Source organism: Manihot esculenta, chromosome 13, assembly GCF_001659605.2.
Source record: "Manihot esculenta cultivar AM560-2 chromosome 13, M.esculenta_v8, whole genome shotgun sequence".
NCBI lineage: Eukaryota > Viridiplantae > Streptophyta > Magnoliopsida > Malpighiales > Euphorbiaceae > Manihot > Manihot esculenta.
Window position 1 is genome coordinate 13,068,658 of NC_035173.2, and position 26,356 is coordinate 13,095,013.

At 32.4% G+C, this 26,356-nt stretch overlaps 1 protein-coding gene across 3 annotated transcripts in view; it reads left to right on the forward strand.

Moving 5' to 3' along the window:
- The window catches only part of LOC110629831 (translation factor GUF1 homolog, chloroplastic), a 44,013-nt gene extending 26,423 nt beyond the window's left edge, over positions 1-17,590 (forward strand). For 2 of the 3 annotated variants that reach the window (XM_021776982.2, XM_021776983.2), the window contains 8 exons: positions 3,852-3,923; positions 4,033-4,167; positions 4,318-4,391; positions 5,760-5,847; positions 9,322-9,399; positions 12,017-12,092; positions 12,853-12,893; positions 17,198-17,590. In XM_021776982.2, coding sequence (XP_021632674.1) covers positions 3,852-3,923; positions 4,033-4,167; positions 4,318-4,391; positions 5,760-5,847; positions 9,322-9,399; positions 12,017-12,092; positions 12,853-12,893; positions 17,198-17,293 — 660 coding nt within the window. In that variant the 3' untranslated portion in view covers positions 17,294-17,590. The remainder of the gene's footprint in view (positions 1-3,851; positions 3,924-4,032; positions 4,168-4,317; positions 4,392-5,759; positions 5,848-9,321; positions 9,400-12,016; positions 12,093-12,852; positions 12,894-17,197) is intronic. The other variant, XM_043949690.1, reaches the window with a different exon arrangement.
- Positions 17,591-26,356: the final 8,766 nt, after the last annotated feature.

Below are 26,356 nucleotides of genomic sequence, written 5' to 3' on the forward strand. Positions count from 1 at the left end.
GCTTCCAGCTTGTGATTACTTTCAATGGGAGATTCTGCTGGTTTACACCTCATCATATCAGTTTCTTTCAAAAGATCTAGAATGTACTTTCTTTAGGAAATGAAAATTCATTTTTCTGATCTAGTCACCTCGATACCTAGGAAATATTGCAGTTTTTCTAGATCTTTAATTTCAAATTCCTGAGCCAACAACCTCTTTAGTTAAGCCATTTTCTCTTTGTCGTCGCCTGTCACCACTATAACATCAACATACACAATAAGAAGGGTGATCTTACCCTTGTGATGTGTGATAAACAGAGTGTGATCAACATTGCTTTGTTGATAACTAAAGGACATCATGGCTCTGCTAAACCTGTCAAACCAAGCTCTGGGAGATTGTTTTAGCCCATACAAAGCCTTTTTTAATTTGCACACCTTTTCTTGTGTCTTCTCATCAGCGAACCAAGGAGAAATTTCCATGAACACTTCTTCCTCTAAATCTCCATGGAGGAAAGCATTCTTCACATCAAACTGTTGCAAGTCCTAGTCCAAGTTAACTGCGCAAGATAACAGAACTTTGATTGAGTTCATTTTTGCAACTGGGGCAAGTGTCTCTTGGTAATCCACTCCATAGGTTTAGGCGAATCGTTTAGCAACCAATCTGGCCTTAAACCGTTCAATTGTGCCATCAGCTTTGTGTTTCACTGTGAACACCCATTTACACCAACCAGTTTCTTTCCAAGTGGGAGAGTGACAAGCTTCCAGGTCTCATTTTTAGCCAATGCTTTCATTTCTTCAATCATTGCTCCCTTCCATTTAGGATCTGCAAGAGCTTTCTTCCAATCCTAGGAAATAGACACTGAGGAAATAGACAAGGCAAAGGCTCTATAAGAAGGAGACAAGGATTCATAAAAAATACAGTAAGAAATAGGGTGTTTAGTACAAGATCTGACCACTTTTCTTTGTGCAATAGGTTTATCTAAGTCATTGGAGCATTCAAGAGTTGTGGGTAACTCACCGGAAGAAGATTCTTGACTCTGAATAGACTACATAATGGCTTCTTCTGCTTTGTCTCTCCTCAAATACCTTTTCAAATCTGGCTTGTTCAAACGACCAATTCTCTCTTCCTGATTGGACATCTCCTCCTGTCTACTAGAATTCAAACTCTCTAGTTGAACCTTATCATTCAGAATCACAGAATTTTGAATCACCTCTTCTTGCTCATTATTCTCCCCCTGAAGAGGTGAACGGGTGGTACTAAAGTAGGGTTCAGTTTCTCGGAAGGTAACATCCATACTGACTAAGTATTTCCTAGAGGGAGGGTGATAACACTTGTATCCTTTCTGTGTCGGAGAATACCCAACAAATACACATTTAAGTGCCTTGGGATCCAATTTCCCTGCCGTTTTAGTATGGACAAAACAAACACACCCAAATACTTTTGGTGGAACAACGTATGAATTCTTACTTTGTAGAACTGCCAAAGGACTCATAAAGTCAAGGGTCTTGAGAGGCATTCTATTGATAAGATAAGCAGATACAAGGATTGCATCTCCCCAATATGCTTCGGGTAGATTCATGGTGAACATAATTTATCGAGCTACCTCCAATTAATGCCTATTTTTCCTTTCAGCAATGCCATTTTGAGCAGTAGTATAAGGACAACTAGTCTGGTGTACTATCCCATTACTCTCCAAATAAACAGAAAATCTACTATCCATATATTCTCTTCCATTGTCAGTTCTCAAAATTTTCACTTTAGTATCAAATTGAGTACAAACCATCTTATGAAAGGATTGAAAACAAGAAAAGACATCGCTTTTAGCTTTAATCAAATAGACCCAAGTCATTCGAGTGCAACAATCAATAAAGGTAACAAACCATCGATTATCAGATAAGGAGACAGTTTGAGTAGGCCCCCAAACATCAGAATGAATAGTCGCAAAAGGAATTTAACTTTTATTATGACTCGAAGGACAAGATGTCCTAGTATGTTTAGCATACTCACAAGCATCACAAAATAGAGAACCAAACTGAGTTCTAGCAAACAAATTAGGATAAAGTTTTTCTAAGATAAAAAATGATGGATGCCCTATTGAAAAAGCCTTTAGAAGAGCATGTCATGTGTCTATTCGCACCAAAATTGATAATCCATGGAATATTATTAAGAGAGGAAGTATTACATTCCGCCATCGATACCCTTTTATCTTCTGCTATGGTAGAAGTGTTGATCAACCTTCTGCCACAGCATAATAAAGGTTGATTCAACACACAATCCAGTTCAACATAACCGAACAAAGCACATAGAAATTAATCGACAATTCATTAAGTAGAAATTAATAAATGATATCTTGAGATTAGATCATGTGACTTCCAATGAATAGCTAGCTGATGTGTTTACCAAAGGGCTAAGTAATAAGACCTATCACACCTTGATTTGTAAGTTGGGTCTGTGTAATATATATGCACCAACTTGAAGGGGAGCGTTGACCAACATAGAAAGTTTCTAATCCAGAGATTCAAATTTTTTAGATCCTAATTAGGCTTGATGCTTGATTATTGGGATTTTATTTTTATTGTAAATATTCTTAATTTAGATTGATTTTTTGTGTATAAGTACTGAAACCTTGTAAAGATCAATACAATTGGAATATAATAAAAAATTTCTTCTAAAATTTTTTCAAATTCATTTTAATATTGTATATTCAGTGAGTATGATAAGTCGGCTTATATTTCTCCAAAAATTGATCACTAGGCAGCCTTGGGACAAATCCTGTGCTCTTTAAAAGGAGCCCGGCTTGTTGTATTCGAATAATAGTCACTATAATATTGAATGCTTTTCATATATAAATTGGGCAGATCCAAGATTGATAGAAAATCTACTATAGGGATTGTCTTTGTCGGAGGAAATCTGGTATCTTGGAGAAGAAAGAAGCAAAATGTGGTTTCTTGATCTAGTGTAGAAGCAGGGTATAGAGCTATGGTACAATCAATGTGAATGGACTTGGTCTAAAGTCTTCATTGCTAGCTAAGTTATGATGTGACAGTCAAGTTGGCATTCGTATTGTTTTAAACTAGTGTTCCATGAACGAACCGAGCATTATCAAACTTGATTACCATTTTGTTCATGACAAGATTCAAGAAAACTTTATCTCCACAGTCCACAGGCCATGTTAAATATGGAAATCAATTAGAAGATATTTTTACAAAAGCTCTAATTAGAGCCAGAGTTGATTGTATTTTTAACAAGTTGGATATGATTAATATCTATGCTCTAATTTGATGGGAGAGTTAAGAAAGCTATATAATTATCTTAATCTTAGAATCAATCTTAGGGATTTACATATGTAATTAGTAAGGAATGTATTCATATATATGTACCAAATTATCAATTCTCTCATGAATATACACAAAAACATTTTACTCATAACAGTGACTATGTGTTCCTTTTCTTGTTTAATGAAATGCTTTGCTAGTTTAGTTCCATGATTCTGATTGATTAGCTTTACATTTATCTTTGGCTTTTTAGCAACTTAATAACACAATATGTATCTATCACTACTCAAAATATCTAATTATCTCTATGTATAGGTAAAAACTCATCTAAACCTGTATATTTGTCAGTAATTTGACATCAGGATTATCAACTTCCATAATTGCAGAAAATATGTGTTTTAAACTTCCTTGATAGTAACTTCCTTTCATGTGCACTTAATTCTGTAGCTTTTGTAGTTATCAAATTCTTTTTGATTCTTTGATCCTGTTTCTGCAATTTTCAGTGGTTTCTATAAATATAGATACGTTGTTGTAGCCTCACAATTATTCCATTTATCTCTTATGTTTTTTGCTCGCAACATGAATTTTTTTTTGAAGGTTGAGTGCTCAAATCCATCTTTGCTTCCTGAACCTGGAAAAAGGTTGTCAATTGAGGAGCCATTTGTGAAGGTAATTTTTATAGCTCACCTGGATGAGATATTATCTAGCATGTAAATCCCTTTTCTGGAATGTGAAATACTTTCTTTTTTTAGTTAAATTTTTGGGCCGGTGTATACAGATTGAAATGCTTACGCCAAAAGATTATATTGGTCCACTTATGGAGCTGGCTCAAGATAGAAGAGGGGATTTTAAAGAGATGAAATTTATAACTGAGAGTAGAGCATCCATCACATATGAATTACCCCTAGCTGAGGTAAATCTTTGCCCTGTCATAGTTGATTTTCTGTCATATCGAAATCTCTAAGCAAAGAAGAGGCAGGAAAAAATGAAGTTTTGCGTTTCTTATTTAAGGAATAAAGGTAGATCTGGATACAATATTGCTAAATACATAAATTTTACACAGATGGTAGGTGATTTTTTTGACCAGTTGAAGTCCAGGAGTAAAGGATATGCTAGCATGGAGTACACTTTTATCGGGTAAATACACATATGATCACTAAAAAAATTGTGTGTGATCTAATCTTCAGCTGCATTGGAATTCTTCCGATGTTCCATAATTATGATTTAAATTATTGCAGATACAACATATGGGTTCTTATGAATGCTTTTTGATGTTCCATGTCAAACTCCAAATACTTCAAGTGCGTATAGAAGAAAAGTACTTGGTAGAAAAGTTTGAATGACAACATTTGAAGTATTTGTCTTCATCTATAAGATGTAAGAGATGAAATTGAATCATGGACATCTGCGTGCAATAAAGAGAATTGACTATGGAGTGAACAGTCTCATCATGGAGTAATTATGGTGTAGAATTGCAATACTATGGTCTTAACTAAGGATCATTACAATAAGTAATGGTAGTTATTTATAGGTTTTTGGTCTCTGATTACCGTGACTCCCGTTATTTAAACGCAAAGGAAAAATTGTTCTTATCATGACCATTACGCCCTATGTAACAACCCTCATTTACTGTTAGGTAATGGTCTTTATTTACGCTTAGGTTGCAGTACCAGTCTGTTAATCTCTTTTTTCTTTAAGCTAGACAGCAGCAGTAACTCTTCCTTAGAACTTTTTTTCTGCTACTTCAGGAAGTTTTAAAATATAGAACCTAATGTAGCAAATAGATGTGTATGTGTACGCGCGTGTGTGTGTATTCCTAATTAGCAAAGCAAGTGAGACAAAAAAGACTCTTAGGTATGACAGTACCAAAACAGTAGGTTTAAGGTTTGAAAATCCTAAAAAAATCAAATTGGAACCCTAAAATTAGGTAAGAGCTCTGATACTATGAAGATTTTGGGAGAATTTCAAAGTGTATTCAGTATTTCTCACTTGACTTTACAAGTAATTTACATGTCCCAAAAAGGAAACAAAAATAGTTACAAGTAATTACAAATAATTTTCCACAATTAAGGACTGTTAATCTATGCCTAGAATCAAAATGTAATCAGGCTAGAATCAGCATGTAATTAGGCCAAATAAGTCAACATCCATGCAAGGCTTTCAAAATAAATTCAATGGTAGTTGCTCCAATTTTAACACTATTCATTGTCAAGATATAAGAGGATTACAGTGGTCTGCTACTTATGGTTTGAGTCGATCACAATGAGGCTATTGAATTGTTTTTTTTTTTTTTTTTCCTTTTTTGAATATTGTGCAATTCTTTTTGCCATTGTTGTGGTAATGGCTACTGTTAATGTTGGTTTTGCAGCAAATGTTATTCGTAGATTAAATATTCTTAAAGATTCAAGTTTCATTTATTGTTTACATGACATCCTAATCTTTGTATTAGGGTTCCTCCACATCACAAGTAACATATAGAACATACATTTCCATGTTTATTTGCAGGTACAGGGAAAGTGATTTGATAAAGCTTGATATTCAAATAAATGGTGATCCCGTGGAACCACTAGCCACTATTGTGCACAAGGACAAGGTAAACTGAGTCTTTTAACTTAATTGTGGTCAAATATGTATTTTGGATATTAATTGTGTTCAAATTTGTATGTTGCATGTATGGATGCTTGTTTATTAGCTTTTAGTAGTGAACTAAGGGTGTTTCAAACAATGTACAACCAAACACTTTTGGTGGAACGGTGCAATTATTTTTCTCTTGTAGCACCTCTAAAGGACTTTTAAAGGCAAGAACTATTAATGAGATAAATTGTGGCTAAGACTGCATCTCTCCAATAGGTTTTTTAAAGATTCATGGTGAAAAAAAAAAAGATTTGGATGCCTCCAAGGGATGCCTATTTATTCTTTTAGTAACACCATTTTGAGTACTAGTGTAAGGACAACTAGTTTAATACAATATCCTATTAGATTTCAGATAAATAGAAAACAACTATCCATGCACGCTATGCCTCTATTAGTTTTCAAAATTTTTATCTTAGCATCAAATTTAATGTAAATCATCTTATGAAAAGATTCAAAGCAAGAAATTACATTGCTCTTTGTCTTTATTAAATATATTCAAGTGCAGCAATCAACAAAAGTAACAAACCAGCGACTACTAGATAGTGAGATAGTCTGCAGGTCCCTAAATATTAGAATGGATAATCATAAAAGAGATCATACTCCTATTATTATTCAAAGGATGAGAGTTTCTTATATGTCTAGTATACTCACAGGCATTACAAAATAAAGAACCAAACTAAGTATTGAAAAATATGCCATGATAAAGTTTTTCTTAAACAAAAAAAAAAAATGAATATCCTAATCGTCTATGCCACTGTATAATTTATTTGTTGACATTCTTATTCTCTCCAAAAGAGCCTGAGATGAACTAGAACTTGGATTCTTTTCCAACATATATGAGTCATTGTGTAGTATACCATTGTTGATCCTCATTTCGGTATTTCGGTTTGAAGGTCCTGAATAAACAATGGTGAGGAACAAATTCAATTTTACAATTAAAAGATTTGGTAAGAGCACGACAGATAAATGATTATCAGAAAAATGAGAAAAATGAAAAATATAGGATAGCTTAATATTTGAAGTACAAACAACAAAACTAGGTATAGAGACAAATGAAAGAACCATTGACAATTAGGGGTGTAAACGAACCAAACTGTTCGTGAGCTATTCGAGGCTCGGCTCGATAAAAGCTCGATCGGACGGTCACTTTGTAAGCTCATTTAATAAACGAGCCGAGCTTGAGCTTAGCAGTATTCGATTCGTTTAGGCTCGCAAACTGACTCGTGAACTGATTCGTGAACAAGCTCGTGAGCAGGCTCGCGAACAAGCTTGTTTGCTAATACTAATCCCACATCGAAAGTTGAAAGGATATGGAGAATCGTGACTTCTCTATAAAATGACAATCCTTCTACATTCTTTTTCATTAGTTTTGGGTTCGAGATACTTCAATTAAATAAAAAAATTTAATTTAGAAGTCTCTTAATAACCTTATAATTTAAATTTGTTTATAATTTAAATAAATTTGAAGTATATTAAGCTTGTTTATAATATAATCGAGCTCAAATTCGAGCCTAAATAAGCTCAAATTCGAGCTTTTTAAATGGAGTTTGAGTTGGCTCGTTAATGTGATAAACGAGCTTATTACGAATCGAGTTCGAACCGAGCTCGAGTTCGAACCGAGCTCGAGTTTAATATTTATTTTATGAATCGAGCTCGAGCTTATAAATGGAGCTCGTGTCGAGCTCGAGCTTTTAAATTTATTTTCTAATCGAGCCTGAGCTTATCAAAGCTCGGCTCGGCTCGGTTCAATTACAACCCTATTGACAATGTTGACAGTGTCCTTTTGTAGATATGGAAAATAATTAAGGAAGCCTTTAAAGGAATATATCATGTGTCTATTTGCTCCAAAATAAATAGTTCATAGAGTAGTATCAAAAGCACTTATCTCACCCTCATTAGTGCTTTTTTTGCATGCCATTTTAAAGAAAAAAAGAAGCCAACAAAAAAAAAAAGAACAAAGAACACCACAGATGGGAGGCAAAGCTATTGTTGAAATACCTCAGGGAACAAAATGGAGAAGCAAGTTGCAAGATTGGGCGAGGCGCGACGTGGAGGGAAGATGGCCAGAAAGGAGTGCCGCCTGAAAAAGATGCTAGAGAAAGGTCCACACACCGGCGCGTGGAAGGAGATGCAGAGAGTTGTAGCGGCACGTGAGGTCACGCTCGTGCTCGGAACAATGTTGCATCGCCGAGGAATGGTCGGAAATCTTATAGGCTTTCCTCAACTCCCTTGATATAGTTTAGAAGCTTGACCTATTAAGTAATCCTATTTGTGACAAATTTGGAATCTATGCCAATTAGAAGTGGCAAAACCTTGATACCATGAAGATTTTTTAGAAAATTCTGAGCTTTATTGTTTTTCTCTAATTTTTATGTAGAATATAATCATCAATTAATACATGAAGAATTGAATGTAACTGGAAAGTTTATACAAAAGGCAACAAATAAATTAGCTATGATTTGGAACCTAAAAATCGGCAATCAAAGATTTGAAATCCTCTAAAATAGTCAACAGTAAGCATTTTTGCATTTATTTTATCTTTTTTTTTTTTGTGATCAATTAGCTTCTTCTTCTTGTTGTTTTGCAACTGCATTATATTGTTTTTTTTAATCTCTAAAACTATTGGTGAGGCATTATCCCACCCTGATTGGTGTGCTGCAATATAGGAGGAGAGGCACAAAAGTAGGAATGACGTGTCATTGAATCTCACAGAATAGCCAAATTGGCCACTCTATCAACTTGGTGTGGGCGAGGACTTAAAACAATCACCCTAGAATGGCAGCTGTTTTGGAAGACAAATCTCCAAGTGACAAATTCTGGATTCTTAGAAATGCTGATGGAAAAATTCTGAATATTGCAAGAATATAGAGATATAAATTTATGTACATCTAGTTCTAACTATTGAGGGAAGTAATCCCTACAATTAAGCTCCTATAATTAATACAAATATACACATTGATACCATAGTTGACTATTCCATGACATTTAGGAACCAAAAGAGATGCTAGGGAAATAATGATATAATGATAGAAAGAAGAAAAATGGTGATAAAAAGCAAAAGGTAAGATACAATAAGTACGTTGATGTTTACCTTTATGGAGGCAATAGGGAAATGTAGTTCAGAATCAGTGTTGGTGGTGACTAGATATTCCGACGAAGGGCCCCTTGTTAGTTCTTGTATCAATAGGCAATTTGAAAAAGAAAAAAAAAAAAAGAAATCAGCTATCCCTTACGAAGCATGCTTTTGTGTAAAAGATAAAGTTATTGTTAGGTAGGATTCTATAAAATGAGGGTGTGAATGTGATGTACCTGGTTTTAGCAGTAGACATAGTTGGTCTCTCTTTTAAAAGTGTTTCTATGTTTTTTTGGGCAATCACATGATATTCTATTAATTTTCTGTTGCTTCTATTACATTATTGAATGACCTCCATAGGCATATGGTGTGGGGAGGGCTCTTACGCAAAAGTTGAAAGAGCTCATACCAAGGCAAATGTTTAAAGTGCCCATTCAAGTAAGTTCCTATTTTCTTTGAGCAGGTTGTGCTACAGAATTTTTTTGTTATTCTGATACCTGGACTGGCCTGATCTGCTTAACTTTTCTCAAGTAAATTGCATGAGAATTGAGATTGTGACCCTGCAGTTTTTTTTTTTTTTTCTTCTTCTTTTTCTTTTTTTTTTTTTTTTCCTTTTTCCTGGTTTAGTCTTGTGGTGAATGATGGTTGCTATATTTAGCTAAACAGAAGGAAGAAACATGGACAAGCACCATTAAAATTTTTGTTATCAAATACTGAATACTGATGCAATAATTGGTTGAAGAGGAGATTGCTGATTAATGCTTCAGATACTTAGCTTGATGACTATTTAATTGTAAAACAGTGTCAGTTTTGACCTGACCATGTGATCAATAGAGTATGGCTTGCAATTGGATTATAGGAAGGTGGTCAATCGGGTGTATTCTGCAATTTTTGTAGCTTACCATGATGACCCATTTCACAATTTTGACCGGCATATTAAATTAAAGTTATCTTAATTCTTGCAAGAATTTACCAGAAAATACTGAAACAATTATTTAACCTAACACATCTTTATAATCCAAGAAACAAAGTTTTCAAGGTTTGACATCAAATGTCCGTATATCATTTGAAACACAAACATATCCACCACAAGCTTAAATATAAGCCCAAATGACCCAGAAATTTGGACCTACCAAAATATGAAAGACATGTTAAATCACGTTTAGAGAAGCAAAATAACGTATGGACTAGCAACAAATGTTTAATAATCTCAAACCAATAGCAGATAAATTAAGCATGGTTTGAGTTTACACTATCACGTAATGCAATGGGAATAGTTAGATGTTTGTATAATTCTATAATTAATTTCTACTGTGAAACATTCCTACGCTAGCAAAAGTGTAAAATAATTTATGTCATTTTATACAATAGCGAATACTGTTTTTGGAGCTAAAATTTTCCTTGTATATAACAACATTATCGAAGCCAAGATGCTAAGTGCATGACAATATAAATAGATAAATAGATCTCCTTCTCAACAGATACAATTTTGTTCATCTTACTCATGATGCATGATGGAAATCCTACTGTTGTAGTGGTCCGTCTTTTTAGGGCCAGATGACAAGTATAGAAACGTTGGATATATGTCTTCATTTACTATTATTATTATTAGTGTTTGAAAATAGATATTTATTATTAATAAATAATTAGATAAAATTGATTGTCCATAAAACAATGTCAATAATATTTTTGATTATCAACTATTCTTGAGAGAAACTTATCAAAAGGAGTTGTAGCCATCAAACATATAAAAAGAAGGCCTATTGAACATAAAATGCCAAAAATTTACGTTTAATCACGGATTATAGCTAAAATTGAAATAAAACTTTCAATCTAAGATGATAAAGTCACATCTTTTATATTTATTGTAATTGTAGCCAATCACTTAAATAATTTGTCCAATTTGATATAAAAGTCCAAAACTTTACGTTTAATCACGATTATAGCTAAAATTTTTCAATTTTATACCCCAACCTTTTAAGTTTTGTTGCAATTATATCCAACCCATAAAAAGCTTTTGATAAATTTTAAATTGGTTCACGTATCATGCAATATTTTTTTTTTGGCAACAAAAAGGTACAGGCGTAATGAGTTTTGGTCCAAAAGAACTAAAAGACAATCAAGAATACTCTGTTCTACAAGTTTGAAAGTCAGGATTCTAATTTACTTGAATATAAAATTGAGAGCTTGTAACAACAATCTTAAGGGAAAATTTGATAGTAAATAGGAACAATTATAGTCAATAGGTACTCAAAATTTAATCAAGATGTCAATCTTTGCAAAATTTGTTATATAAAAGGAGTTTTTGAAGTTGTGCCCGTCTTTAAAATCCGAGAAGCCCCACTGTAGGAAATGACAATAAAAGTGGGACTAGTTTTAATTAACATAAAAGAGATAATAGGGAAGCATGCTTGCTAGTTGTATAGGGTCTATTCTGCTATAGGAATTGAGCCAAAAAGGAATATTACAAATAGGACTAATGGTGATTGGATTTAAAAGAATTGGGAATTGATTTAAAAAAATTTTACTTCTAGGACTTATTACAAGTCTTTTGGGACCCGGAATGTTGTTGTCCCTTTAATATTTAATGATTTTCTTGTAAAAAATGAAATAATGGAGAATATGAATTATTAAGCTGTACGTAACATACCAGTTTTGTGTAGTACTAGATATATGGTCTATATGCTATTATTGGTAATATAAAAACATTCGTTTTTTTGCACAAGATAATGTTGACATCTTGGATTGTCTAATTCTATTGCATCCTTTTTCTTTCTTGTAGCATTTAAGTTACTTTAATTATTTCTTCTGTTGAATAATATTCGTTTTTTGTTACCAATGCCATAATTTAAGATGTTATATTTTGATATTTAAATCAGAACACATAATTTTGGGTGCATTTGTTTCTATCAATTCAATTTTGATTTTTTTTTTTTTTTGTTGAGCAGATTTGATAGTTTTTACTTTACTTTTGTTCACAATATTCTAAGCATCTATCATATTGTGGTTCAGAGATGACAAGTGCATATTTAACTGTATCTCTAATATGGTACAGGCGTGCATTGGTTCAAAAGTTATTGCTAGTGAATCCTTGCCAGCAATTAGGAAGGATGTCTTGGCCAAGTGCTATGGTAAGATGTACATAACTATGGTAACATTTAGGTTAGATTTGGTGCATACTTAACACTTAGGATGTCTCCTCCTATAACGTCTGTCCCCTCCTATAACGTCTGTCCTTTGATGAAAGCACAATAATTGAAAGTTTATTAATACTTGTCCGCAGAAAAATATAATTGTTGAGTCATCCTTGGGATAAATTAGTAAAACCTCTTTAGATTTGTGATAATATATATTTTATTATCTGATATTTTTGAAATTTCCAAATTTGCAATTTTAGTCCTTATTCTGCCATCAATAAGAAGTGTAAGATTTTGAGGGATTAAAATACCCTATGATATAACAATTCAAGAATTAAGTTAAATAAAATTTTAAAATTTCTTACTAATGTTGACATAATTTAAAATGTTAAGACTAAAAATAGCACAAGAAATTTGCAATCTTAGATTCAAGATCTAACTTTGGGATGTATGGTAACTAGTTTTGAAACACTATGAAGGAAAGCATATATTACACCAAGTCTCAGGAGATTTTCATAATTTCCTTGAAATTACTCATTGCCAAACTGAGCTTTTAGTAATTAATTTTCATGAAATGACCAAGTCTTGCTTCCCACTTTTGTCTGCGGTGGATTTATCTTCCCTTTTTTTTTTTCCTCTTATAGGATTTTGTTATTCTATTGAAGACAGGATATGAAAGCTTAACTAAAGGACAAGAAGAAAAGTGAACAGTGCTTATTAGTTTATAACAGAAAAATATTTTTCCCTCTTGTAGGTGGGGACATTTCAAGGAAAAAGAAGTTGCTCAAGAAACAGGTATATTGGTTTTTAATTAAAAATGTATTTTGCCAGAGTATATTTTACATAAATAATGAAGTGATAAATCATTAGTCTTTTTTGCAACACAGTTTTAGCAAATATGAACTGCACTACAGAGTTGTACCGAGGCCCCTGTTTCATTCACTTAACTAGCAATGTTTCTTGGTCCTTTATATTTTGGCGTCACAATTCATTGAATCTGATGGTCAAATAGATTACAAATCAAGTTTATGATCGTATTCCTAGTGTGCTTTAAACATTATGGTGTTGACCCAAAAACATTTGAAGACTAGATGAATATGTGATGACTGTGAAGAATTTTGGGAGGAATTTTTTATTATATTCCTATTGAATTGATCTTTACAAGATTTGAGTATTTGTATATAGAGAATCAACCTAAATTAGGAATATTTACAATAAGAATAAAATCTCTTAAATCAAACCTAATTAGGATCTCAAAGATTTGAATTCTCCTAATTAGGAACCTTCTATGTTGGTCAACGCTCCCCTCAAGTTGGTGCATAGATATCACACATGTCCAACTTGCAAACCAAGGTATGATAGGTCTTGTTACTGAGTCTTTTGGTAAACACATCAGCTAGTTGTTCATCGGAAGTCACGTGATCTAATCTCAAGACACCATTTATTAACTTCTCTTTAATGAAGTGTCGATCAATCTCTATGTGTTTCGTTCGGTCATGTTGAACCGGATTGTGAGCTATACTGATGGTAGCATTATTGTCACAGTACAAGAAGAGTTTGTCCCTCTTCAATAGTTTCAATTCCCCCAACAATCTCTGCAACCATAGGAGTGCACAAACACCTTGTGCCATCGCTCTATATTCCACCTCAGCACTTGATTGAGCAACAACACTTTGCTTTTTGCTTCTCCAAGTGACAAGGTTTCCTTCCAAAGTGTACAATACCCACTGGTTGACCTCCTATCATAAAGGGATCCAGCCCAATCTGCATCTGTGAATGAATGTATGCGAAGATGACCATGTTTAGAGAATAGTAGACTTTTTCAAGGAGTAGACTTCAAATATCGCAAAATGCAAAAAACAGCTTGCATGAGAGACTCACGAGGATCATGCATAAATTGACTGACTAAATTGACTGCATATGCTATGTCTAGTCGAGTATGCGAAAGATAAATCAGTCTGCCAACCTCTGATATCTGCCCATATCCACTGATTCACCAATCCCTGCTTGTAGCTTGTGATTGCTCTCAATGGGAGTTTCTGTTGGTTTGAAACCTAACATACCAGTTTCTTCTAAAAGATCCAAAATGTATTTTCTCTAAGAAATAAAGATTCTCTTCTTTGACCCAGCAACCTCGATTCACAGAAAATATTGCAGTTTTCCTAGATCTTTAATTTTGAATTCCTGAGCAAAAATTTTTTCAGTCGAGTCATTTCTTCAGTGTCATCTCCTGTTATTGCTATGTCATCAACATAGACTATAAGAAGAGTAATTTTACCTTTGTGATGTCTGATAAATAGGATATGGTCAGCATTGCTCTGTTGATAGCCAAAGGAAATCATAGCTCTACTGAATCAATCAAACCAAGCTCTCGGTGACTGCTTCAACTCATACAAAGCCGTCTTTAGCCTGCATACCTTTCCTTGTGTTTTTTCGTCAGCAAATCCATAAGAGATTTCTTTATACACTTCCTCCTCCAAGTCTCCGTGGAGGAATGCATTTTTCACATCAAATTGTTGTAGATACTAGTCAAGATTGACAGCACGAACTAGCAATATTCTAATTGAGTTCATTTTGGCAACAGGGACAAATGTCTCCTGGTAATCTACTCTATAGGTTTGAGTGTATTCCTTGGCCACTAGTCTAGCCTTGAATCTTTCAATTGATCCATCTGCTTTGTGTTTCACAATGAACATCCATTTCCAACCAGCAAGTTTCTTTCCAGGTGGGAGAGTGACAAGTTCCCAGGTTTCATTTTTTGCCAGTGCTTTCATCTCTTCAATCGTTACTTCCTTTCATTTAGGATCTGCAAAAGATTCCTTCCAATCATGTGGAATAGACACAGAGGAAATAGATAAGGCAAAGACTTTATAGGATGGAGACAAAGAATCATAAGAGAGAAAGTCTAGTGCTTTCATCTCTTCAATCATTACTTTCTTTCATTTAGGATCTGCAAAAGATTCCTTCCAATCCTGTGGAATAGACACAGAGGAAATAGACAAGGCAAAGACTCTATAGGATGGAGACAAAGAATCATAAGAGAGAAAGTTAGAAATAGAGTGCTTTATGCAAGATCTAACTCCTTTTCTTTTAGCAATTGGTTTATTTAGATCATCAAAGGGTTCAAGGTTTAGAGATGACTCACCAGATGAAGAAGAGAAAATTAATGACACTAAATAGACTGCATAATGGCTTTTTCTGCTTTTGTTTTGTCTCTTCTTGAGTATCTCCTTAAATCTGATTTATCTAAATGCCCAATTTAGTCACCAATAGTCTCCTCCTGTATAATAGTCTCCTGATCACCAATAGTCTCTCCCTGTATAGTAGTCTCCTGTAGAGTAAAATGTTCTAGAGTTATAGGAATCATCTCTTCTCTGTCATTGTTCTCCCCCTGAAGAGGTGATGGGGTAGTACTGAAATAAAGTTCAGTCTCTCTAAATATAACATTTATACTGACAAAGTATTTTCTAGATGGAGGGTGATAACACTTGTAACTCTTCTGTGTGGGAGAGTACTCAATAAACACACATTTAATAGCCCTCAGATCGAGCTTCCCACCTGTCCTATTATGATCAAAACACGTGCATCCAAACACCTTTGGTGAAACAATATAAACATTTTTCCCTTATAGTATCTCTAAAGGGTTTTTAAAGGTAAGAGCTTTAAGAGGCATTCTATAAGTGACCTTAAGAATGGGTTCCATGATGCTTTAATATGGTGGCTTACTTTTTAATTGTAGGTAATTTGGCTAAAGTTGTCTAAATTTATTAGTGTATATACCATGAAAAAAGAAAGCTAGATGCCCAAAAACCTTTGTTATGGTTTGTTTCAATCCTACAACTGAAACTTGGATTGTCTTTTGATATTAGAAGTTATGCTTTCTAATAAGGAAAATCTAGATAAATCCAAGCTTATTTCTGAAGCAATTGACATGAGCTGAAGCCCAAGCTTATTCTAAGTCTCTTAAGTGTTTAGGGCCAGAACTACATAGGATAACCTGAAAACAGTGATGGACAAGTTCTCCTAGGAGTGTAAATAAACCAAGCTATTCTTGAGTTATTTGAGGTTGGACTCGATAAAAGTTCGACCGAGTTTGACTTGACTTCTAAATGAGCCAAGCGTGAGCTTAGTTTTTAGGCTCATTTAGTAAACAAGTGAAGATTGAGTTCCATAGTTTTCGTCTCGTTAAAACTCATGAATTCAGCTTATTTTCAAATTTATGAGCAAGCTTGCGAACAAACTCATGAGTAGACTCGTTAAGCATGCTGGAGCATGCTGAGTCTAATATAATAAGAAAATTGAGTTCAAAGTCTGGATAAATTTTTATGAGCCAAACTTGAGTTTTCTAAAATTTAGATCTGAGCAATTTGATTACACTATTAGATTTACAAATATTCACATCGTTAAGATTTAAAAGCTTGTTTTCTACAAATTTATGAGTTAACTTGTATATATACTTATTTAACTAAAATTATTTAGTTTTAAACTTATTAATTTTAAATTAAAATTTATTATAATTGTAAAAAAATTAAATTGTTCGTGAGGTATTTGAGATTAGACTGGATATAAACTCCGCACTTGAGCTCATCAAAGTTCTCTTAGCTCGGTTCGTTTACACCCCTAAGTCATATCATCAGCCTCATCCATCCATCCAACTTGAGAGCATCAAATGGCTTCTAGTACTTGTAAATCTAATTTTCATTTGTTTTGGAGTCAAACTGAGTGCACATCATCAATTGTATACGCTGCAGTTTACCAGATTAATAAAGTAAAAATGCCAAGAATTAAGGATATATCGAAACATTTGGCCTAGTCTATATCAGAATATGTGAAGAGTTCTGACAATGATCAAGTTGATCAGTAAATGCAAGAGTGCACCGTCAGAAAGATATTTGGGTATTTTCCTTTGTTTTCGTTGGCGGTAAGGAAATCAAGAGCTCAGTAGGTCAAAGGTATTGATATGTTTTCATGTGACAATTATCCATTAGTTTGACCACAGCATAATCAAATTTTTTCCTTCAAGCAATTGAACAAATTGAAGAAATATTATTGATAATCTAAGGTTATGTATAACTTTTGTCATGTTTCTCTCTCATCAGGCTGAAGGGAAGAAAAGAATGAAGGCAATTGGCAAGGTAGATGTACCTCAAGAAGCTTTCATGGCTGTATTGAAACTTGAAAAGGAGGTGTTGTAATGAATAATATATTACTTCTTAACTTGTAATGTTACTTCCTGTTAATGCAATCTGAAACTTAGCCATGAAAATAAACAAGTTTGTGCCCGTTTATTTTGAATCATCTGTTTATTTTACCTTTGAGGCTGTTATGTTGCAAAGTTCACTACTCAAAATGAGTATATTTTAACTGAGAGGGATTCATAAGTTGGTTCAATTTCATAGATCAAGTAAATCAAATCACTTCACATTGTATTTATGTTTATGTGAACATGAAAGAGTAATTGGAAGTTATATCACATATTTTGGTTGATTTAATTTATAGAAGACATGATTGACCCAGTTATATTTAATAATTTTCCTTCTCAAATTTGTTAGTTTTTCTTACACCTCGAGTTATGTGGTTTTTTATTGTCTATATTTGACATGTTTTTTTGTTTTATTTTATTTTAATATTTTAGTCAATGCGATATTTTTAGTTAATTTATCTAATAGATTAGATTTGTTGGAAATAGTTGATAGTTAATTCTATTCTAGTTAATTTATCTAATAGATTAGATTTGTTGGAAATAGTTGATAGTTAATTCTATTCTGAATGATACTATTTATGCACATATATAAGATCTTAAAAAGAAAGAGATCCCACAATTAAGTCGATAATTGATACTATGAATCTTTTTATGATTATGCAATCTATATTTTATTTATGATTATGCAATCTATATAAGATAAAATAATTATTTTGATTCTCTATATTTACAGTTTGTATATTACAACGCTTTCCCTTCAAGTTGGAGTATAAATATTAATTGTGCTTAGTTTGTTACAAAGATACTCTATCCGAGGTTTATTTAATGCTTTTGTGAATATATTACATAATTGTACTTTTGTCTTCACATATTTTATAGAATTATATTTTTCTGAATCTTTTTTTAAAAAAAGTAGTGATAGTCAACTTCAATGTGCTTGGTACATTCATGATATACGGGATTAGAGGCAATATGAAAGGCAGTCTGATTATCACACCACAATTTTGACGGAATGAGACATCCAAACCAATCTTTGTCAATAAATTATCTAATTAGGCTTAATTATAAGAATTTTATTCTTATATTAAATATTCTTAATTTAAATTGATTCCTTATATATAAATAATCAAACCTTGTAGAGATCAATTCAATTAGAATAAAATAAAAAATTTCTTTCAAAATTCTTTATGAGAATTTTGCTTATTTGTATAAGGGTTCTTGGTATTGTTTACAGAGTTAAGGTTTTTATAGGTTAAGCTTTTAGGCAACCCTATAGAAGGAGAACCGACACTGTTCATACCAAGAGAATACCCATTAAATTTCCGGCCTTTTCCCAATGACGCGCCTTCGTCTCGACCACACGCATGATCTCATGCGCCACCACAGTCTCGGCATCATTTTCATGCGTCGGGCGCATAGGTCCTTTTCTGGTGCCCTTTTTCAACGGTGCTCCTTTACGTTGCGCCTCTAACTAGTCCAGTCCCATGCCTTTTCATCTCTGCTTCTTCGATGAACAGTAGTTCTTTACCTATTTTGAAAAAAAGTAGTTTTTTCTTCTCCTTAAAATGGCAGACAAGAAAGTGATTAATGTGAAAAATGTAAAGGCCTCTGATAATACTTTCGTTTCATCTATTGATTTTCTCCATGAATTATTGATTCTAGTGCAAATAGACATATAACAGGCTCTTCTAAATACTTTCTTAATTATCTTCCATGTCTACAAAAGGATACTATCAGAATAGCCGATGGTTTCTTCACTTCAATCTTTGAAATCAGTTATATTGCTTATACTTCAAATATTAAGCTATCCTTTGTTCTTCATGTTCCTTGTTTCCCTGTTAATCCTTTGTTCTTCATGTTTCTTATTTCCCTGTTAATCTTTTATTTGTTACTACTCTCACCAAAACACTTAACTGTAGAATTGAATTTTTTTTTTCTTGACTATTGTATTATTCAGGACTTTAAACTGTGAATGGTATTGGCAATGGTAGACTACACGATGGTTTATATATGTTGGAAGGGAATCTGATTTTGAATTCACCTCGGACTCCTTTTGAAAGAAATCAGAATGTCAACTAGGAAATCATACAGTGGCATCGATGATTAAGGCACCCATCCTTCTTTATTTTAGAGAAACTTTATCCTGATTTATTTTCCAAGACTCAATGTGGTTCTTTAATTTGTAATGCTTGTGAGTATGCTAAGCATATAAAAACCACTTATCTCTCCAGTAACAATAGGAGTACGATTCCTTTTGTGAATATCCATTCTGACGTTTGGGGACCTACTCAAACGGTCTCACTATCTGGTAATCATTGGTTTGTTACTTTTATTGATTATTACACTCTTATAACTTGGGTTTACCTTATAAAGGGAAAGAGTGATGTGGTTTCTTGCTTTCAATCTTTTTACAAGATGATTTATATTCAATTTGATGCTAAGATAAAAGTTTTGAAAACTGATAATGGTACAGAGCACATGGATAGCCGTTTTTCTGCTTATTTAGAGTCTGATGGGATATTACATCAAACTAGTTGTCCTTAAACTAGTGCCCAAAATGGTGTTGCTGAAAGAAAAAAATAAGCAGCTGTTGGAAGTAGCCCGATCTCTCCTTTTCACCATGAACCTTCCAAAAACTTATTGGGGAGATGCAGTCTTAGCTGTAACTTATCTCATTAATAGAATGCCCCTCAAAGCTCTTGCCTTTAAAAACTCTTTAGAGATGCTACAAGGGAAAAATGTTTATACTGTTCCACCAAAGGTATTTAAATGCATGTATTTTGTTCATACTAGGACAGTGGGAAGCTTGATCCAAGGGCTCTTAAATGTGTGTTTGTTGGGTACTCTCCCACATAGAGGGTTACAAGTGTTACCACCCTCCATTTAGAAAATATTTTGTCAATATGATGTTACATTTAGAGAGACTGAACCTTACTTCAGTACTGCTCCATCACCTCTTCAGGGGGAGAACAATAAGAGAGAAGAGATGATTCCCAGTCCTATAACTCTAGAACGTTTTACTCTAGAGGACACTACTATACAGAGGGAGACTATTGGTGATCAGAAAAAGATAATTGAGCATTTGGATAAACCAAATTTAAGGAGATACTCAAGAAGAGACACAATAGAAGCAAAAAAAAAAACCATTGTGCAGCCTACTCAGTGTCATGAATCTTCCTCTTCTCCATCTAGTAAGTCATCCCTAAATCGTGAGCCTATTGATGATTTGAATAAACCAATTGCTCAAAAAAAAAAAAAGTTAGGTCTTGCACAAATCACTCTATTTCTAACTTTCTCTCTTATGATTTTTTATCTACATCTTACAGAGCCTTTGCCTTGTGTCTATCCCATAGAATTGGAAGGAAGCTCTCAAAGATTCTAATTGAAAGAGAGCAATGGTTAAAAAAATGAAAGTCTTGGCTAAAAATGAGACCTGGGAGTTTATATCTCTTCCACTTAGAAAAAAAAACTAGTTGGCTGCATAAGAGACCTACAACAATTTGATGAGAAAAATGTCTAGCCTTGACAACAGGGGCAAATGTCTCATGGTAGTCAACTCCATAGGTTTGAGTGTGTCCCTTAGCAACTAGTCTAGCCTTGAATCTTTCAATTGATCTATCTACTGCCAATCTTGACTGGGACCTACAACAATTTGATGAGAAAAATGCATTCCTCCATGGAAACTTAGAGGAGGAAGTATATATGAAAATTTCTCCTCAATTTGCTGATGAAAAAACACAAGGAAAGGTGTGTAGACTAAAGAAGGTTTTGTATGGGTTGAAACAGTCACTCAGAGCTTGGTTTGCAAGTTAGGCATGTGTGATATCTATGCACCAATTTGAAGGGAAGTACTGACCAACATAGAAGGTTACTAATTAGGAGAATTCAGATTTTTGAGATTCTAATTAGGCTTGATTATAGGGATTTTATTCTTATTGTAAATATTCTTAATTTATATTGATTCTTTGTGTATAAATACTCAAACTTTGTAAAGATCAATTCAATTGAAATAGACTCAAAAATTTCTCCCAAAATTCTTCATATAATATTTTGCTTTTTGATATTCCAAGACACTAGATTTCCTCCCATAAAGACATAATAACCTATAGTAGACATTTTATTACTTTTATATTTGACTGAATCAGCATCTGAAAAGCACTCAATTATAGTATGTCTATGCTTGCTATAGATTATACTGAATCTAAGGGTCCCTTTCGGGGAATATAAAAATTTATTCTAGAGTGATCAATGTTTAATTGTAGGTGTATATTTAAATTGGCTCACAATACTTACCGTAAAAGCAATATATGGCCTAGTAATTATTGTAAGGTAGTTCAGCTTTTCAACTAGCCTTATGTACCTCTTTGGTCATCATAGAGGTCTTCATCATTTTTTATGATACATACATTCGAAATCATTACTACGCTACAAGGTTTAACTCCCAATTTTCCAGTTTCTATAAGTAAATTAAGGACATATTTCATTTGAGATAAGAAATTTTCATTTTTACTCAAGACTTCTTCTCCCAAGAAATACTCGAGTTGACCTAAGCCTTTGGTATGAAAATAGCATGCAAAAAGGATTTGAGAGAAGAAATCCCCAAATAATCATACTCTGTAATGTCAATATCATTAACATACACAAAAAAAAAAAAAAAAAAAAAAAAAAAGAAGAACACCAACATCTGAAGATCTGTAGAAGATTAAATGGTCACATTTGTTCTTTTTTAACATAAACTTGAACAATTTCAGTGAACTTGTTAAACCAAGTATGGGGGCTCTACTTCAAACCATATAAAAAATTCAAATGGTAGACTTTTTCATACTTCCCACGAGTAACAAATTCATATAGTTGCTCCATATACACTTCTTCTTGGAGGTTACCATGCAGAAATGCATTTCTGATATCTAACTGGTATAAAGGTCAGTGTTAAGAAGCAGCTAAGAAAATGAATGAGCGAACCGAGATCATTTTGGCCACAGTAGACAAAGTATCAAAATAGTCAACTCCATAGATTTGTACATATCTTTTAGCAACAAGACGGGCTTTAAGCCTCATCATAGAATCATTTGGGTTGACTTTGATGGCAAAAATCCATTTACAGCCCACGACCTTCTTGTCTTAAGGTAAATCAACTAGTTCATATGTATAATTATCATTTAGAGCCTTGATCTCCTCAAGCATTGCATCACACCATCCAAAATGGGACAGATCCTCTTTAATTGTCTTAGGTAAGAAAATGGAATCTAGAGAGTCAATTAAGGAGCTAGAAGAGGAGGACATGTGATCATAAGAGAAAAAGTTAGTAATAGAAGATATAGACTTACATTGTCGTTTGCCTTTATGAAAACTAATGGAAATATCAAGGTCACTCGGTGGTAGAATTGATGATGAAGAAAATTCTGGTACAGGATATGTATCATCGATTACTTATCTTCTAGAGTAAATTTGAACTACTAGTGGTTTGGCAAAAGGTTGAGTACTAGAAGGAACAAATTCAGAAGGTTGTGCCGAAGAAGACACTAATTGAGATCTCATTATCTAAGAACACACCTTAGAGTGATTATTCATAAAGTAGATATAAGTTATCTGAGAAAAATTATTCACAAAAGTAACAAAATACTTTAATATAGTCATAGATCCAATAGGACAGGGTCGCTAAATATTTAAATAAACTAGTTCAAAAGCAAATTCAGCTTGTTTATTGATTTTAGGACTAAGTGAGACATAATACTGAGCATATTCATTAGCAGAGATAGTGATAATGTTCCCAGAAATGGAGTTGAATGTAGCAACATTAACAATTGAATTTTTTTTTTTATTTTTATTCTGCAACTTCTTACAATATCTCTTTGTATAGCCAGATTTATTATAATATCAGCAAACAAAATCATTTAAATTATTGGTTTCAGTCTGTTTCAAAAAAATTATTGGTTTCTGCAACATTTCCACCTCGATTATTATTTATCCATCCTCTTTTAGTAATCATAGACTTATTATCGATGATCAATTTTAAATTGCTAACTAATAAAATGCTTCAACCAATAAATAAAATTCCAAAACTAACACAACTCAGTACCAAAAAGCAAAAATAAAGAGTTGTAAAAGTACTCCAAAATCATATTTAAAAGAGACCCAATTCAGCAATGTCAAAAATTATACAAAATTCAACACTTCAAAGCACCGTAAAGAAACAGGTGCCAAAAAAACAAAACAACATACAAAGCTGGAATCGCAAGATAAAGGCAAAAAAAAAACAAATGCAACTTCTAGACGGCGTGAACAATAATAGTGAACACTTTTCGAAAACTGTGCACATGAATATTACCGATAAATAGTGTGCGTGAACAGTATCGATAAACAGTACTCAAATATAGAACCTAAAAAAACCGAAAGTTCTGATGTAACAGGCTAAATTTGTAAAAAATAATTGATATGTTTATTCTATTTTATGGTAGTATTTATACACATATATAAGACATTAAAAAGAAATAAATCCTATATTTAATTTTATAATTGATTCTATGAATCTTTTTATAATTATGCAATCTAATAAAAGGTAAAGGTAATCTTATCTACTGTTTTATATTACAACAATTTAAAAAAAAAAACTGTAATTACATTTGTTTGATATTTTTATAACAAATTTTTAATATATGATATCTTCATGAATGGGGGAGAATAATAAAAATTGTTCTATGTTTCGATTGATATATATATAAGAATTTATTATTATTTAAAAATTTTTAATTTAATTTGTAAGATCGACTTTTTATTTAAATTCAAATTCTTTTATATGAAGGAATATAATTTTATTGAAAATAATGATATATATTTTAAATAGATAATTTTTTCTTTATTATTTTCTAATAAAATGTATTATTTTAAACTTAAGACATTTAATTTTATAAAATATAACATCTTTTCACATGCACTCACATATTTAATCTGGTGATAAGTGCATTTGAGTGAGTCTGAAAGGTCTCAGTTTATACTCTCCTAATCTCCGGCTCTCATTTCAAAAAATAGAAATGTTATTTCACTTGAATTTAATCAAAACTTGAAACTTGAAAATTTTAAAAATTGAAAAAAGAAAGGGTTATATGTATAACAGGAGACATTTAAGAAAAACAAAAATTTCCTATAAAATTTTTTTCAATACGACTAAAAAATTTAAACTTTAATAGAAGTAAACCTCGTTTTTTTAATTCAAAATATTATAAATTTGTTTATATAATTTTCTGTTTTATGTGAAATATCTTTTAAGAATTACAAATAAAAATATATAATTTATATTATATATAAAAATATTAGTTTTACATTTATTTTCTTAATTCTTGCTATTGCTACAAAATTCCTTCATCAAAATTTGAGTCATATGTCTCAGGATTCACATTATTCAAGTTTTACCTCATTTGGACTTCTATAGGTCATATATTCCAGCCTTTAGTTTTATCCTGTCAGCATCAATAAATAAACTTTTATTTTACAAACTCCAAATCTAAAAATTACCAAATTTTAACGCAAAAATCCTCAACATATCAAAGACCATATATATAAAATTTCATAATCTTTCAAGTATTCTAAATTCTTTTATATATAAAAAACGCAAAAGTACTAGAAATCAGTGCTCCAACTTGGCAGAAAGAGTTATAAAATTAATATACAAATCCAACAATTAAAAAATTATCAAATTAGTATCATAACTTTTAGATATAAATATTTTCAATATATCAAAATGTCAGCGGCGAAAAATTAACCAAACTCAATTGAATCAATAAGTTCTCCGCATTCTTCCTCATGTCTTCCTCATTTCTTCTTCTTCTTCCCTTGCCTTTCTTTTTTTTTTTCTTTTTTTTTCCCTTTCTTTTCTTGTCCTCTTATTTAAAATGATTAATTTTTAAAAAATTCAAAAAAATATTTTTTTTTCTTAATTTTTATATTTAACAAAACTAATTAATATAAAAATTCAATTCTATTAAATTTTTGTAATAGTTAATTTTGAATTAAAAATAAATCTTTTCAAAATTATTAAAATTTTATAAGAAACTATTTTACTTAAAACTATTTATATCAAAATTATCTAATTAACTCTTAATAACTTTTTTTTTCCTTTTTCCTTTACTATTTGTTTTTCTATTGATTTTATCTTTATATGGACTTGTATTTTTTAGAATTTAATTTAATATTGCGTATTAATATTTAATACATTTATAATTAATATTAAAAATATATTATATTATTTTGTTAATTTTTTTTTAAAAGTCTATCTTAATTTATATTTTTGATATTACACAACAATTGTCTAAAGTAAGTTATAAGTTGCCACTACGAAATAGGGCCACATGGCAAGAATTTAATAAGTGGGCAACGCGGTCTCATCCGAGAAAAGGAAGACTTGAACATCTTAAACACCCAATTCATCATCAAGACTTACCTTCCCCTAGATAGGCCGACTCTCAGCATAAAGTTATTGTTATCAAACACAATCTAGTATATTCCCATTACGCTTGTAATCGCGGGATCACCGACCTAATAGCTGACAAGATCCCTTATCAAGCAAGCAGCTACATCATCACCGAATTATTAGAAAATACTATATTTATTTCCATCTTTTTACAGTATAAAAGGAGAAAGATTATTGAGGCAATGGTACGTAATTTATACACAATTATACTTGAGTTCTTAACAATTCCTTATACTCGTTCTATTTTCCAATTTACTGACTTGAGCGTCGGACTGGCTGTCGTGGACACCCACTAACTCACGTTCTCTTCTTTGCAGGTTTGGCTAATCACAGCACAGATCTATTTTTGGCCGCATCATATGGTTTCATTGTCGAGAATATCCATTGAATTTCTTCTGCTCATTTGGATTAAAGCTGGTCTCTTATTCCTTTTCTCTGAGATAGAAATCTCTCTCACCTTTCTTACGAAATGGTTACAACTTCCCAAGCTGCTGCTAAGGTTACAACCAATGAAAGCACTATCATTTCTTCCACTTATGGCAGTGGATAAAATACACCCTCAATGGTCAATGAAGCAGATCTCGGCAA